Below are 13,318 nucleotides of genomic sequence, written 5' to 3' on the forward strand. Positions count from 1 at the left end.
CCCTAACCCTAACCCTAACCCTAACCCTAACCCTAACCCTAACCCTAACCCTAAGCCTAAGCCTAAGCCTAAGCCTAAGCCTAAGCCTAAGCCTAAGCCTAAGCCTAAGCCTAAGCCTAAGCCTAAGCCTAAGCCTAAGCATAAGCCTAAGCATAAGCATAAGCATAAGCATAAGCCTAACAATAATAATAATAATAATCAAAAAATACAAGATTAAATAATTATAAACTTATATTACCCTAAATCTTAAAAGTACATAATTTAAATACTAATAAAACTACACAACTTAATAATAACTAGACCATTTCATTACAGGAAGAGGTACAGGTGATAATTTCAAAGAATTCTTAAATGTAGTTAAATCAGTAAAATGTTGTGCATCGTAATTTTTAATAGCATCTTTCTTTAATTTTGTATATAATTCTTTAAGATATTTAAAAGCTTGAGAAACTATTTCAGAAACATCTTTATGCGGATACTTATTTGTGAAGAATTTCTTTAACGCTTTTTCAAAATCTACTAATAAATGACTACTTTCTATTAAATCAGAAAGATCTTCTAATGAGATATCTAATCCGTTGCATTTAAAATAATATTGAAGCCTTCTTGGCGAGAAATCTCGAACGGAAACCGATTCTAAAGTTTGTGATTTTAAGTGAATAGATAATTTCTTCCGAGTAGCTGAATCAGGGTAGAAATAGTTATAAAAGTAGTCTTTCAGATCCTCTTTCGTTAGTCCCTTTAAAGACCTATATATCTTCTTCCCTAAATTATCATTAATTGCAAATAATTATCAATTATCATAATCTACTAATATCAAAATCATAAAACCCTGAAACAATGGAAGCCAAATATACACCCGACTCCTTTGGAAGGGATGTATACCTCCCAGAGAATAAAGGAAGAAGTGTATTAACAACACTTTTAAGTTGTTCATCAGTAATGGTATCAATAAAAGCTGCAAATCTATATAAAAATGCATTGATACGTTGCTCTAAATAAAATGGATCCCTCAAACTTTGAAGAACGAAAAAAAAACTATAAATATAAATGAAAAATATAATAATCCAAAAAAAAAAATACCTCATTAGAGCGGTTGAAGTATACGAAGAAACCCTAACAACATAGCTTAATTGTTCCTCAGTTCTTAATTGATTAAACACTCTTGATCTAATAAGACTAAAGAGGACATTAAGTAATGCTATTAATTTTGAATCTTTTGAAGATCCAACTTGTAAAGAATAAAGGATTGCTGAGTTCACTTCTTGAGGGTTTAACAATGACATTTCGTAAATATAATTGCTTCCTAAAATATATTAAATACGAATAAAAAAGTAGAACTATCGACCTTCTTTAAAAATATAAGATCGAGAAGGAAGAATCTGATAGGGATATTGTTTCTTAGGAGAAAGGGCTTTAAAATATATTTCAAGTAAATCTTTTGTACTCTAAAAAATTAATCATTGCAAATTAATATTAGATTTCTTACATTTGAAAGCAGACCGACTGCTAATACTTCAGTAAATACGGAAGAAAATCTCCTCGAATGAAAAACCTGGACATCTTCATAAGTCGTTGCTAAATCAAAAATTAATAGAAATCACAATTTCGAAAACAAATTACAATTTATAGCATACAACATTTCTGAAGAAGGCCAATATAATGGATCATGAAAAGCAAGAGAAACTTGTGACACCTTGGAATAAGGCATTGAAACTTTATCATACTCATACATGTATAGATACTTCTGTCTAGATGACATAAAAGAGGCGAGAGAAGGAGTATAAAGTCGCATAGATTCAATAACCTTATCAAGCAATAGAAGTATTTTATCACTAAAGCCATATATAGATAAATAAATCCCAATATCAATGGCACTTATTGTAAGTGAATATCCAGCAACAATAGCATTATAATGCTGCGTACTGACATGATTAATTAACATATCAAGATAGATCCTAAATTTTTTAGAATAATTTATTAATATATTAGAAATATACTTTGAATGAGCAGTTTCAAAAGGCGAAGAAGAATAATCAGGACTAAAATATTTAGTAAGCAATATTTCAAATATAGTTTTGCTAATACATCTTAATAAGTGCAGATATAAATGTTTTGGGTATAGAAAATGTATCATCTTCCTTATACCAGTAACGGAGTCTAGTATCATTATACATAAGAGTAGGTTTCGTTTTTTTCTAAAAAATCAGATTACGAGTAACAAATCATGGAAATTACGTGAGTAGAAACGTTTGCTCTAATAAATAATTCTGGAATAAAGATATTTTTCTCTGGAAATTTCAAAGAAATATTTAAATCATCTTTTCTAGTTTTCTATTATTTGTTAAAACCAAAAATGGCTTTAATCTCTAAGAATACCTCCAAAAGTGTTTGACTGAAAACATCAACCTTATACTCCGAGCCATACCAAGGTTCTCTTAAGTCCCAATAACCGGGTTTAGTTTTGGAAGTAATGGTAAGGAAATAATTATCATCACGTAACACACTAAGTAGTTTTGCAAACTGTTTATGGTCATACTCAGAAAGATATGAAGACCTCAATAAGTCCACATCTTCTATATATGGTAGCTGCATAACTGATGCTAAGTGTGAAGCATATGACATTAATTTTGGCTGATCTTTAAAACGAAATGATACATCATCTATCTTAATCAAATCTTTAAAATAGTCCTCATTAGGAGTGTTGTCTATTATTTTTCTAGAGTTATAATTTAATTAAAACAAAACAAACCTCGAAGCATTCTCAGAAATTGAAATACTAATCCTAATATATCTTCATAATTATCTAGAAAAAATTACTTATTTTTAAAAAAAATAGAAAATAATACCAAGCCCGATTTCAGTAAGACCTATATTTATTCTAAGAGCATCCGTTTCAGAGACTATATATTCACTATAAACACTATAAAAAAATATAAATAGGTCACAAGTTCTGAAAAAGTTTACCTAATATCAGTTATCCATCCCCGCTGATTTAAAGTATAAAAAACAGAACCATATGATCTATGATCTAGTTCATTTAGAAATAAATATATTAAGAATTATAGAATATAACCTAAAAAATGTCTCAAATAGTCAGAAGGACTAGACTTATAAAACATCCTTTGAGTATCAATAGGAAATACGAGTTCGATTGAATTTGAATCTGCTATCGGTTTATACCAATATTGTTTCTAATAAATAAGAATTTCATAATTCAATTAAAAAAATGCTTACCCCAATAACATCAGCCCCAAACGGCTTTTCAGTAAATTTGGGTACTTCAAGATTCTTATTAGGAATATCAGTAAAGTATTTAACAGCTAATTTCTCAAGATTATCAAGAGATTCTAATACCGAGTAAAAACTAGGATTTATAAAATCAAAAAATATTTTTAACCTGATGAAAAAATAACAAGTTTCATCAAATTTGAAGAATAATAAGTTGAGAAAAACTTAGAAACTACAGATGCAATATCTATTCCTTTCTTTCTTGTGTTTTCAACTAATGTTACGTAATCTCCTGTACCGAACTTGCTATAAGGACTTTTTGGATTAGAAATGGATTTCTCGAGCTGAAATAGACGCCAGGCATCATTTTGAAGGTTCTTTTTATGTTCTTGAATTTATAAGTTCAATAGTTTTAAAAAATATATAAAAAATAAACCTAAATCAACAGCATGTGCTTCCCGTTCTACCGATCTTTTCAAAATCAAAGGAGAAATAAAAAGCTGAGAAAACATATCTAATGCTTTTTCAAAAGATTTAGGTTCTACAGAGAAGAAATAATTTGTATCTTCTGTTGAGGTATATGCATTATAAGTTCCAGCATGAGTCAACAAATATTCACTAAAATCATCTTCTCCAGGATACTAAAAATATCAACAATATCAAACATATATCTCAACTGACTTTTTTTGTGCCCATAAATAGTAAGTGCTCACAAAAATGAGCAACGCCAGGGATATCATCCTAAGAAGAAGTAAATAAATAAAAAAAATTTTATAAACCTACAGGATCGCTAAAATGGCCAACTTTTACATCCAATGCTGCTCCTGCACTCAGTGAATCTGGATAACTGATTAATAAGGTTTTAAGTCCATTAGATAATTGAATTAATCTATAAGAATAATGATCGCCTTCTGGCTTCTTAATGTTTTCTGTAAGAAGTGTTGCTGTAGTAGCTCTTTTATATAATATATGATCTGTTTTATTATGTTGTATTATATGTGATTCTGTTTTTAAAAGAAATATAAGTGAAAAAAATATGAAATAGCTCCACATAAATGTAATATAAAGAAAAGATTTAAGAAAGATTATTCAAATGATCTTATATATGTTGATTTCCTAGTCCAAAAATAATAATTAATTATTTACTAATTTATTTTTAAATTCTTCAGTAAAAAACGGATATACTTAAAAAAACCGGAAAATAGCTTTTTAAGATAAAAATGCCGACTGATCTTGTGATACGATAAAATTTTTTAAGGACTAATGAAAATAAATAATTTATGACAAAAAGGATCCGATGTATTGAACATATTAGGAGAGATATATGGTCGAAGTTTGGAAATTTAAGAGATGAAAGAATGGGATCTCGAACGAGTTATAATCCTCAATGGATTCATCCAAAAGATAGAATTAAATTTTGGAATATTGCAATAGGAGACCAAGTACGCAAGTCAGTCAAAAAAACGAAGATTTATGTTATTAACTATTATGTATAGGTTCAGATAATCACTGGTAAGGATAAAGGCTTACAAGGAAGAGTAATAGAGATTGATAAAAAAACGAATCGACTTAAAGTAGAAGGATTAAAATTGGTAATTTGCATCCATAAGTTTGTTAATAAGGCTCATTAGATAAACATTCAGTGTAAAAAATATCTTCCTAGAGTGCTACGGACAAAAGAGACTGCAAAAAGTGTTCTTGAAATGCCCATGTTTATTCATTATTCAAATGTGCGACTTGTTGGTGAGATTCAAGGAGAAGAATATGGAACTAAAAAATTGTAATTTATAAATTTTTAATATGTTCTTAATATATTTTTAGAATTAATATTAGACATATTAATAAAGGAAAGCTATTTTATAATAAAGATAGAAAATTATTAACATGGAGACGATGGATAGCTGGTGAGAATAAATTCTTGCCATGGCCTACTAATTTACCGAAAACTGAAAAAGAGCGAGAGCAAGTATATAAAGGTAATAATATTTGAGATTGTTTTTAATATTATTTAATTCATTAGATCATAGAGTAGATACGAAAATGAATGATGTTTATGCAAAAACATTTGTTCCTGTTTTATATTCTCCTCCTTTTCCATTAAGTTTAGAAGATGAGCTTCGAAATAAATATTCTAAATATCGTTAAAAAAATTAATAAAATTATTAAATTTGAACTAAATGATAATATTTTTTTAAAAATATATATTTAGTAAATCTTTGAATAAAAAAAGAGAAAAGGTTGTATTTAATGATTACTAAAAAAAAGAAAATGAAATATTCACTCTTTTGAGCTATTTAGAATATTTTTCGTTTAGGTATTTAAAATTTATAATATTAAAATTTATTTGAAAAATGCTTCAATTTTTTCAATATTTTTCATATTAATAATTAATTTAATCAGCATTAAATATATCACATAATTCTTATAAAAAGAATCTAAATTATTTCTTAAATTTGTATACTTTTTCAATTCAATGTAATTTTGTTCTTTAGAGTTTCACTTTTTACTTAATTTTTGTTGTAGACAATGACTTTTTTAAGATCTATTTTAAGTATTATATATATATATTAATTTCAATATCACTTAATACTATTTTAATGATCAAAATAATTGAATACTTTTTAAAGAGCTTCTGGCATTTAGGAAGATTTAAAAATAAATAATCAAGTATTCTATATAAATTACCTTTCATGAGTTCAAGATATTAAAATGTTCTTTTTCAAATATTCTAGATTTAAATTAATTCATACTTTATAAAAAACATTTCTAATTTCTAATTCTAAATAAAAATTTTATAATTGTAATTTTTCATAATTCTTGAAGACCTATTAATGAGAAGTCTTGTAAAATGATTCTTAAAGATTTATCTTCATTATTGTTACAGAGTTCCTTATTAAAGAAATTTATCTGAAGATTTAAAATTATTTCATATATTTTTTTTTCAAATCTCTAATACCTTTCCATTTAAGGTTGCATTATTAATATTGCTAATTACAAAGAGCTTTCAGATCATTATTCAAATATGAGTAAACCATTATTTTTAAACAATTTTATGAATTGACTTGTAATTCGCCATTCCGATTAGAGTAATAGACCATTAATTATACAATTCCCTTTTTTAATATAATCTAATAATCTAGTATTTAGATATATTTAATAAAAAAAGATTTAATAGCTTATAAAGTTATTGCAAATAATTTTTTGGATAATTACATATGACTCTCATTTCCGTCTTATTATTGCTGTTCTTTAAGTGGAAATAGAATTTTTAAGAAAAATATTGATTTTTTAACATGACTGCATTTTTTTTATTAACTTTTTCAATATTTATCTTAAGTTTATTAGATTTTTCTATTTCAGTATTTACAAGTTTCTTGGATGTTTTTATGCTCTTAAGACATTCCTAAATCGGTTTATCATTCATAATCTCAAGCATTTACAATGTTCTTTAATTTCTTTAAGCATGCACTTTTATTTCTCAAATTTTTCAATGCTTTTAAAAGAATCTTTACTAGTTAAAATCGTTTTTTTCTATAATTTTTAGTTTCATCTTATTAGACATTTTGTAATAGATGGATTAATTCTATCTAAAAAAGATGATTTTTTATTATTCTCAGTATAATTTTTATTTATTAAATTATTAGTTTCTGAACGATTCAAGTTCTTACTAAAATTTATACTTATCGTAAAATTTATTGTTTTATTAATTCTTTGAAATTCATATTTATATAAATATGCAATAGTTTCTTTGTGAATTTTATTAATTTTAAAAATTCATTTTTCTAATTCATTATAAACATTTTTTTAATATTTTAGAAATATTTCCATTTTTAAGACTCGATTATCATCGAGATTTAAGAAAAACTATATATCAGAGCATTGAAAAAAAATTAGTTCTATTGACAAATCATAAAACACTATTTTTTTAATATCTAATGCCTTAATATCTTTTGAAAATTACTATATATTTTTAGTTCTAATAGATTTGGCTTTTGTAAATAAATTTTAAAAAAATATGTGAAAATAGTAATATTTCTGAAAATATCATATTTAACAAATATTAGTCCTATGAAAAACTTCATTTACCAATTTATCGTTTAGAAATTATTTTAAATTTATAAAATCTTAAATTTTAATCAAAAAAATAAACAAATAATAAATGATAAATAAATAATATTTTTTTATTTATTTAATACTGATTAAATTTTATGATTTTTTTTCATATATTCAAATTTTATGTAAAATCCTTTTTAAAATAATTTAAAAATAGTCAATTATTTCATTTAATTTGATAATATAGTTTAGTTATATTTTATTTATTTATATTTTTTTTATTAAATTACTTTTTCTTAATTTTTAAAATTTAAAAAAATCATATATTTAGGATAGAGTATTGAAACAATATATAAATTCAGAATTTGATTTTTACATAAAATCTAAAAAATAAAATCAATTAAGATTTAAAATAAAATTAAGTGAATTTAAGAACAGGTGACCTCGTTAATTTCCTTAAAAGTTGACTCTGATGCAATCGTATCCAAAATAGGAAAAGAAGCTATTCCTAAAATAAAAAAACTAAGATAGTTCTATATAACCATAAATATATAAATATATAAATATATAAATATTAAATATCGTAAGTAAAATTTATAGATAACATTTTTTTTAAACATAAGGAAAAAATATAAGAGAATTAAATATATTCAAATAAACAAGTTCTAGTTGTATAGAAGACAGTAAAAATGTATACAATATATCATCCGGTTGCTGTAGCTGCTGCAGCAACAATTGGTGCTATGCTTTTTGGATTTGATATTTCATCCATGTCAGCATTTGTATTATTTAATTATATGCTCTAGGATTTATATTAATAGGAAGATAGGTTACTGCACCACAATATCTTGAATATTTTAATCACCCAAGTTCTTTACTACAAGGTATTATTACATCATCTATGCCAGCAGGATCCGCAATAGCATCATTTTTTTCGGGATATTTTACAAATAAACTAGGTCATAGATCTATCAATCAGCTGGGTGCTTGGGTTTGGATTGTTGGTTCAATAGTTCAAGCAACCTCTCTTAATGCTGTTCATCTTATTATAGGTCGCTTTATTTCCAGCATAGCAATTGGTCTTTGTTCTGGTCAAATCCCTGTTTGGATTTCTGAATTGAGTCCTAAAAGATATAGAGGGTCTCTTGTCTCCATCTTTCAATGGTCCATAACATGGGGTATATGTATTATGTTTTATCTCTCTTACGGTTGCACAAAGATTGATGGACCATTGTCATTCAGGATTGCGTGGGGCTTGCAGATGGTTCCTGGTTTTATTTTTTCATTTCTTGTTCTTTTTCTTCCTCAATCTCCTAGATGGCTTGCTTCACATGATCGTTGGGAAGAAGCTCAATTCATTATTTCTAAAGTAAATCGTGCGAGTAGTTCTAATAGTCCTGAAGTTATTGCTGAAATAGAAGATATAAAGGAAGCAGTAGAAAGTGATAAAAATGGTATAGGCTATTTAGCATTATTTTCCAAAGGATCTCGTACGAGAACATTTGTTGGTTTTTTTACTCAAGTTTGGCAACAATTTACCGGCATGAATGTTATAATGTACTATGTTACAAATGTTTTCCAAATGGCAGGTTATTCAGGTGTTTCAAATTTACTTATCTCTTCTATTCAATATGTTCTTAATGTTATTATGACTGTTCCTGCTTTACTTTTTATTGATAGATGGGGTCGACGACCGACATTCATTTATGGTGCTATTTTAATGGCAATATTGTTATTTGCAGAGTCAATTTTTATGGCTCTTGGGGGTCATTATGTTCCTAATTATAAGGGGAGTGAGTATATACGATGGAGTATGGAAGGTCACAAAAATTTTGCAAATGCGGTAATTGCATGTTCTTATCTTTTTGTATGTGTTTTTGCTCCTACATGGGGGCCATGTGCATGGATTTATGTTTCCGAGATTTTTCCTCATAATCAACGTGCAAAAGCTAATGGGTTTTGCGCTTTTGCAAATTGGACGTTTAATTTTATATTGGCTATCTTTGTTCCTACTGCATTTAAGAATATTCAATGGAAAACATTTTTAATTTTTGCAACATTTTCAGTTACTATGGCTATTCATGTATATTTAATGTTTCCTGAAACGTGTGGAAGATCATTAGAAGAAATTGAGCATATATGGAAAAATAAAATACCAGCATGGAAGACAAAAGTATATAAACCACCTAAGCCTAGATGTATAGAGAAAAATGATGAAATTGCAATAGATAATAAAAGCGAGAATAAATATGAAGTTTAATGATAGTAAAGAATTATGCTAGAAAATACAAACAGAATTTTATGAAATTGAAAGTTATATTATAAGAATCTTATTGCTGTATACTTATTTTTATGATATAGTGTTTTAATTTTGTAAATTATAGAATAATATTTTATAAAAATTTAAATTGGGTTTCTGTAAATTGCAATCTAAAATAAACTCAAAAACTAGGACCTGTTTCTATTATTTTTTAATGAGTTTTAATTAGTTTTTAATATACTGATAATTTATGATAAATTTTTATATTTTTATAGATTTATGAATTGATAAAAAATTTGAGAATTTAAAATAAATATTTTAAATTTCCAAAATAAGTGATAGTTAGGCATAGAATTATAAGAAAAAATTGTTTATATTAATTAATTGCAAATTTATATTCATCGTCTATTAAATATTTTATAAATAATTGAAATACAAAAAGTGTAAAAAAAATTAAAAATAAATATAATGATTCATAATCAAGGAAAAAAAGTGGTTTTGTCTAAAATTAAGTCTCTTTTATTCCAGTATTCAAGGAGAAGTCTTTTTAATGATTACAGTATTGATAATATTTATGTGGATCATATCCTTCAGCCTCAAGATAAAAGTATTTATCGAAAAAAGTATAAAACACTCATTTAAAGAATTAGTATTTGTTTCAATGTCAGGAGGTGTTGATTCAAGTGTTGCTGCTGCTTTGTTAAAAAGTAAAGTAAATATAAATATATATATATAATACTTTTGATTAAAAATATACAGGGATTAGATGTTGTTGGCATTTTTATTCGAAACTGGATAGAAGATAACAGTTTTTGCTCCTTTGAAAAAGATTTTTTAGATGTTCAAAGAGTTTCAAAAGTATTATCGATGCCAGAGCCATATTATGTTGATTTTTCACGAGACTATTGGAATTTTGTTTTTCAGCCAGCTCTTGATTCATATAAAAATGGATATACTCCAAATCCTGATGTAAATTGTAATAGATATATTAAATTTGGATCATTGTTTGAAAAAATTGAACAAATAATTCAAGAAAAATATTCAAATTGCAACAAATGGTGGGTCGCGACAGGTCATTATGCTACAGTTAAAACACATATCCCAACTAGTTCATCACATTTATTACGTTCAAAAGATATGAACAAGGATCAATGTTTATATTTATCAAGAGTTTCTCAAAGTTCTCTTCGTCGAGTAAATTTTACAAATTATGTTTCCATTAATTAATACTATTTAGACCCTTTTTCCTTTATCAAATTTTACAAAACCTGAAGTCCGTAAGATTGCCAAGAAGTTTTCATTACCAACGGCAGATAAAAAAGAATCACAAGGACTTTGTTTTGTATCACCAAATGCAGGGCGACATTTTTCAAATTTTTTAGCTAATTATCTTAATCCTCAGAAATTAACATATATCGATATTTCTACAGGAGATATCCTTTCTGTTTCTTTTGATAAAGGTATATGGAATACTACTATTGGTGAATCTTCTAGAATTTATATACCACAAGCAAAAAATAAAATTAATGGAAAATGGTTTGTTGCTGATAAAAATCCATCAAAAGGTATTATATATTTATGTAGAGGATGGGATAATCCTGCCTTAATGAAAAATATAATATATTGCAAATCATGGCATTGGATAGATTCATCTTTAGAAGAATATGGTGAAGTTATTGGACAACTAAGACATAGACAAAAACCTCGTAAGTTTTCTAGATTTCTTAATATTATTAATTTGTTTCCTTAGAAAAGTGCTATATAAGTAGATATAAAAACAATATGATCAAAATTGAATTTGAAAAAATGCAACGAGGAATTGCACCTGGACAAAATGTAGCTGTATGGAAAGACAAAGTATGTTTAGGTGGAGGTGTTATACATCAGGTAGAATAGATTTACAGAATCTACAAAAATATCTCGAAAAAAACCAAAAGTATTTACAAATATATTAAATAATTTAGAAAAACTTGTACAATTTTTACAAAATATTATATTTGATAATAAGCAACTGCTTCATCTGGACTCTTACAAACATTATATACATACAAGGCTGCTTCTGTGTGTATAATTAACTAGATATAGTAGCTAATAACTCGTAATCATGATAAAATTGATATTCCTAAAAAGATTTAAAAGAAAGCGTTATGTCAAAAAAAAATATACTTGATCCCCAACTTTAATATTACTTCCTCCATATGCGGGAATAATAACCTTATCGCCAACTTTAACGTTTGTTTTAACCATTTTTCCGTCCTTATCAAGTCCTCCAGGACCGACTGCAATGACTTTGCCTTCTGATAATTTTTCCAATGATCTAAAACGAATATTAGCTATTACATTACTTAAAGGCTTTATTCTTCGAAAGAAGAGATCAAACAATAAAAAAGTAAATAATTTAAACAAAAAATAGTACATACTTTTCTGGCAAAAAAATACCCGAAGCAGTCTTACTTTCTGGTTGAATTCTCTGAACTAGCACACGATCTAAAAGAGGTCTAATGCATGATACAGATCTTAAAGAGGTTGCCATTTTAATGCTTTCTTGTAAAAAATAAACTTTTTTAAATATGTAGCTATAAAAAAATAAATTTTCGATTTAAACAATCGAAAATTCGAGACAAGCGCTAAATTAAAAAAATAAAAAATGAATAAACTGTTTTTTAAAAGCTTCATAATTTTTTAGACATTTAATTATTATAAAACATTAACTCGGATTTCTATATTCGAATATTTGTTTATGAATATAGAAAAAATTAGAAACTGAGACAACAGTAAAGATTATTTCAATTTATTAAAATAGGATGTTTTTATTTGCAAGAATTCAAGTTCTATTAAGTTTAATTCTTTTTTTTTCAGCGTTTGCTTCAGTTTTTTCTTTAATGTTTGATATTATAGCAATGCCTAAAAATATTGAAAATAACCGATGTATTCGTACTTATGTACCTGCAGATACTTTGGTAACAATTCATGTTAATGTTTTTGGGTCTCTGAATGATGGTCAAAAAGTGAATATGACAGTATATTAGTTTTATTAGGCATAAAAGATAAAAAGCTGATTTTTTAGATTACTGATATTGCTGGAAATAAATATGGCCATTCTAGAGAGATTATAGGCCAAAGAAAAATTGTTCTTACTACAAACAATGAATCTACGATTATTGTATGTTTAAATAATGTTCTTCTTGATGGTAATGATTCTATATAATAATAATAGAAAACTTTGAAGTTTTGTTACATATAAATTTTTATATTTTTTCCTTTTATAAAAAATATAAACAATAACTTCATTGTTTTATAAAACATAGTTTATATTTTTAAATAAATATTAACTGGTTTTAGGATTTGATAGTACCTTTAATCATTTCCGATCAGTAGAATTAAATATTAATAAAGGTGCAGATGCTCTTAATTGGAATGAAATTGAGATTCAGAAACATTTAAAACCTATCGAGGTTGAATTATTGAGAATCGAGGGTATTTCTAAGGAAATTGCAAAGGAGATGAATTATATGGAAAGACGAGAACAAAAAATGCGAGACATTAATGAAAGTACAAATGATCGTGTCAAATATTATGGTCTTGGGTTTATGATTTCTTTGGTTATCCTTGGAGTTTGTGAAATTGTTTATTTACGTCGTTTTTTTCAACGCAAGCAGCTTATTTGAATTTACTTAAATATTTACTGTTTAATATAGAAAATCGTTAATATAGTATTTATTTTGTTAAACTTTCTAAAAAAAAGTATTCTTTAATTTTATGAATTTATTATTT

The 13,318-nt window shown here is 26.1% G+C and overlaps 6 protein-coding genes across 6 annotated transcripts; 4 read left to right on the top strand and 2 right to left on the bottom strand.

The window, feature by feature from the left end:
- Positions 1 to 238: 238 nt before the first annotated feature.
- PNEG_01848 (hypothetical protein) lies at positions 239 to 4,385 on the bottom strand. The gene is made up of 19 exons (XM_007875628.1): positions 4,015 to 4,385; positions 3,913 to 3,972; positions 3,668 to 3,872; positions 3,401 to 3,619; positions 3,238 to 3,350; positions 3,077 to 3,194; positions 2,968 to 3,031; positions 2,850 to 2,923; positions 2,753 to 2,806; positions 2,380 to 2,708; positions 2,239 to 2,334; positions 2,089 to 2,198; positions 2,001 to 2,042; positions 1,624 to 1,958; positions 1,490 to 1,578; positions 1,349 to 1,448; positions 1,084 to 1,306; positions 812 to 1,038; positions 239 to 765 (listed from the first exon to the last, which is right to left on the bottom strand). The coding sequence occupies exons 1-19, from the start codon at positions 4,282 to 4,284 to the stop codon at positions 287 to 289; spliced, it is 3,207 nt and encodes a 1,068-aa protein (XP_007873819.1). The 5' UTR covers positions 4,285 to 4,385; the 3' UTR covers positions 239 to 286.
- A 126-nt stretch (positions 4,386 to 4,511) lies between these two features.
- PNEG_01849 (ribosomal protein L24) lies at positions 4,512 to 5,376 on the top strand (the record flags this gene model as incomplete). Its single annotated transcript, XM_007875629.1, has 5 exons — positions 4,512 to 4,673; positions 4,728 to 4,823; positions 4,875 to 5,011; positions 5,053 to 5,207; positions 5,252 to 5,376. 5 exons carry the CDS (start codon positions 4,512 to 4,514, stop codon positions 5,374 to 5,376), a joined length of 675 nt encoding a protein of 224 aa, XP_007873820.1.
- Positions 5,377 to 7,891: 2,515 nt separating this feature from the next.
- On the top strand, positions 7,892 to 9,572 carry PNEG_01850 (hypothetical protein). Its single transcript, XM_007875630.1, has 2 exons — positions 7,892 to 8,066; positions 8,114 to 9,572. The coding sequence occupies exons 1-2, from the start codon at positions 7,974 to 7,976 to the stop codon at positions 9,542 to 9,544; spliced, it is 1,524 nt and encodes a 507-aa protein (XP_007873821.1). The 5' UTR covers positions 7,892 to 7,973; the 3' UTR covers positions 9,545 to 9,572.
- A 633-nt stretch (positions 9,573 to 10,205) lies between these two features.
- Positions 10,206 to 11,440, top strand: PNEG_01851 (tRNA (5-methylaminomethyl-2-thiouridylate)-methyltransferase; the record flags this gene model as incomplete). Its single annotated transcript, XM_007875631.1, has 4 exons — positions 10,206 to 10,256; positions 10,304 to 10,738; positions 10,782 to 11,250; positions 11,295 to 11,440. The coding sequence occupies 4 exons, from the start codon at positions 10,206 to 10,208 to the stop codon at positions 11,438 to 11,440; spliced, it is 1,101 nt and encodes a 366-aa protein (XP_007873822.1).
- A 123-nt stretch (positions 11,441 to 11,563) lies between these two features.
- PNEG_01852 (hypothetical protein) lies at positions 11,564 to 12,073 on the bottom strand. Its single transcript, XM_007875632.1, has 2 exons — positions 11,711 to 12,073; positions 11,564 to 11,666 (listed from the first exon to the last, which is right to left on the bottom strand). Exons 1-2 carry the CDS (start codon positions 11,960 to 11,962, stop codon positions 11,616 to 11,618), a joined length of 303 nt encoding a protein of 100 aa, XP_007873823.1. The 5' UTR covers positions 11,963 to 12,073; the 3' UTR covers positions 11,564 to 11,615.
- Positions 12,074 to 12,179: 106 nt separating this feature from the next.
- Positions 12,180 to 13,212, top strand: PNEG_01853 (hypothetical protein; the record flags this gene model as incomplete). The annotated part of the gene is made up of 3 exons (XM_007875633.1): positions 12,180 to 12,564; positions 12,612 to 12,735; positions 12,887 to 13,212. Exons 1-3 carry the CDS (start codon positions 12,349 to 12,351, stop codon positions 13,210 to 13,212), a joined length of 666 nt encoding a protein of 221 aa, XP_007873824.1. The 5' UTR covers positions 12,180 to 12,348.
- Positions 13,213 to 13,318: the final 106 nt, after the last annotated feature.

The sequence above is a fragment of the Pneumocystis murina genome (genome assembly GCF_000349005.2).
Source record: "Pneumocystis murina B123 chromosome Unknown supercont1.9, whole genome shotgun sequence".
Lineage (NCBI taxonomy): Eukaryota > Fungi > Ascomycota > Pneumocystomycetes > Pneumocystales > Pneumocystaceae > Pneumocystis > Pneumocystis murina.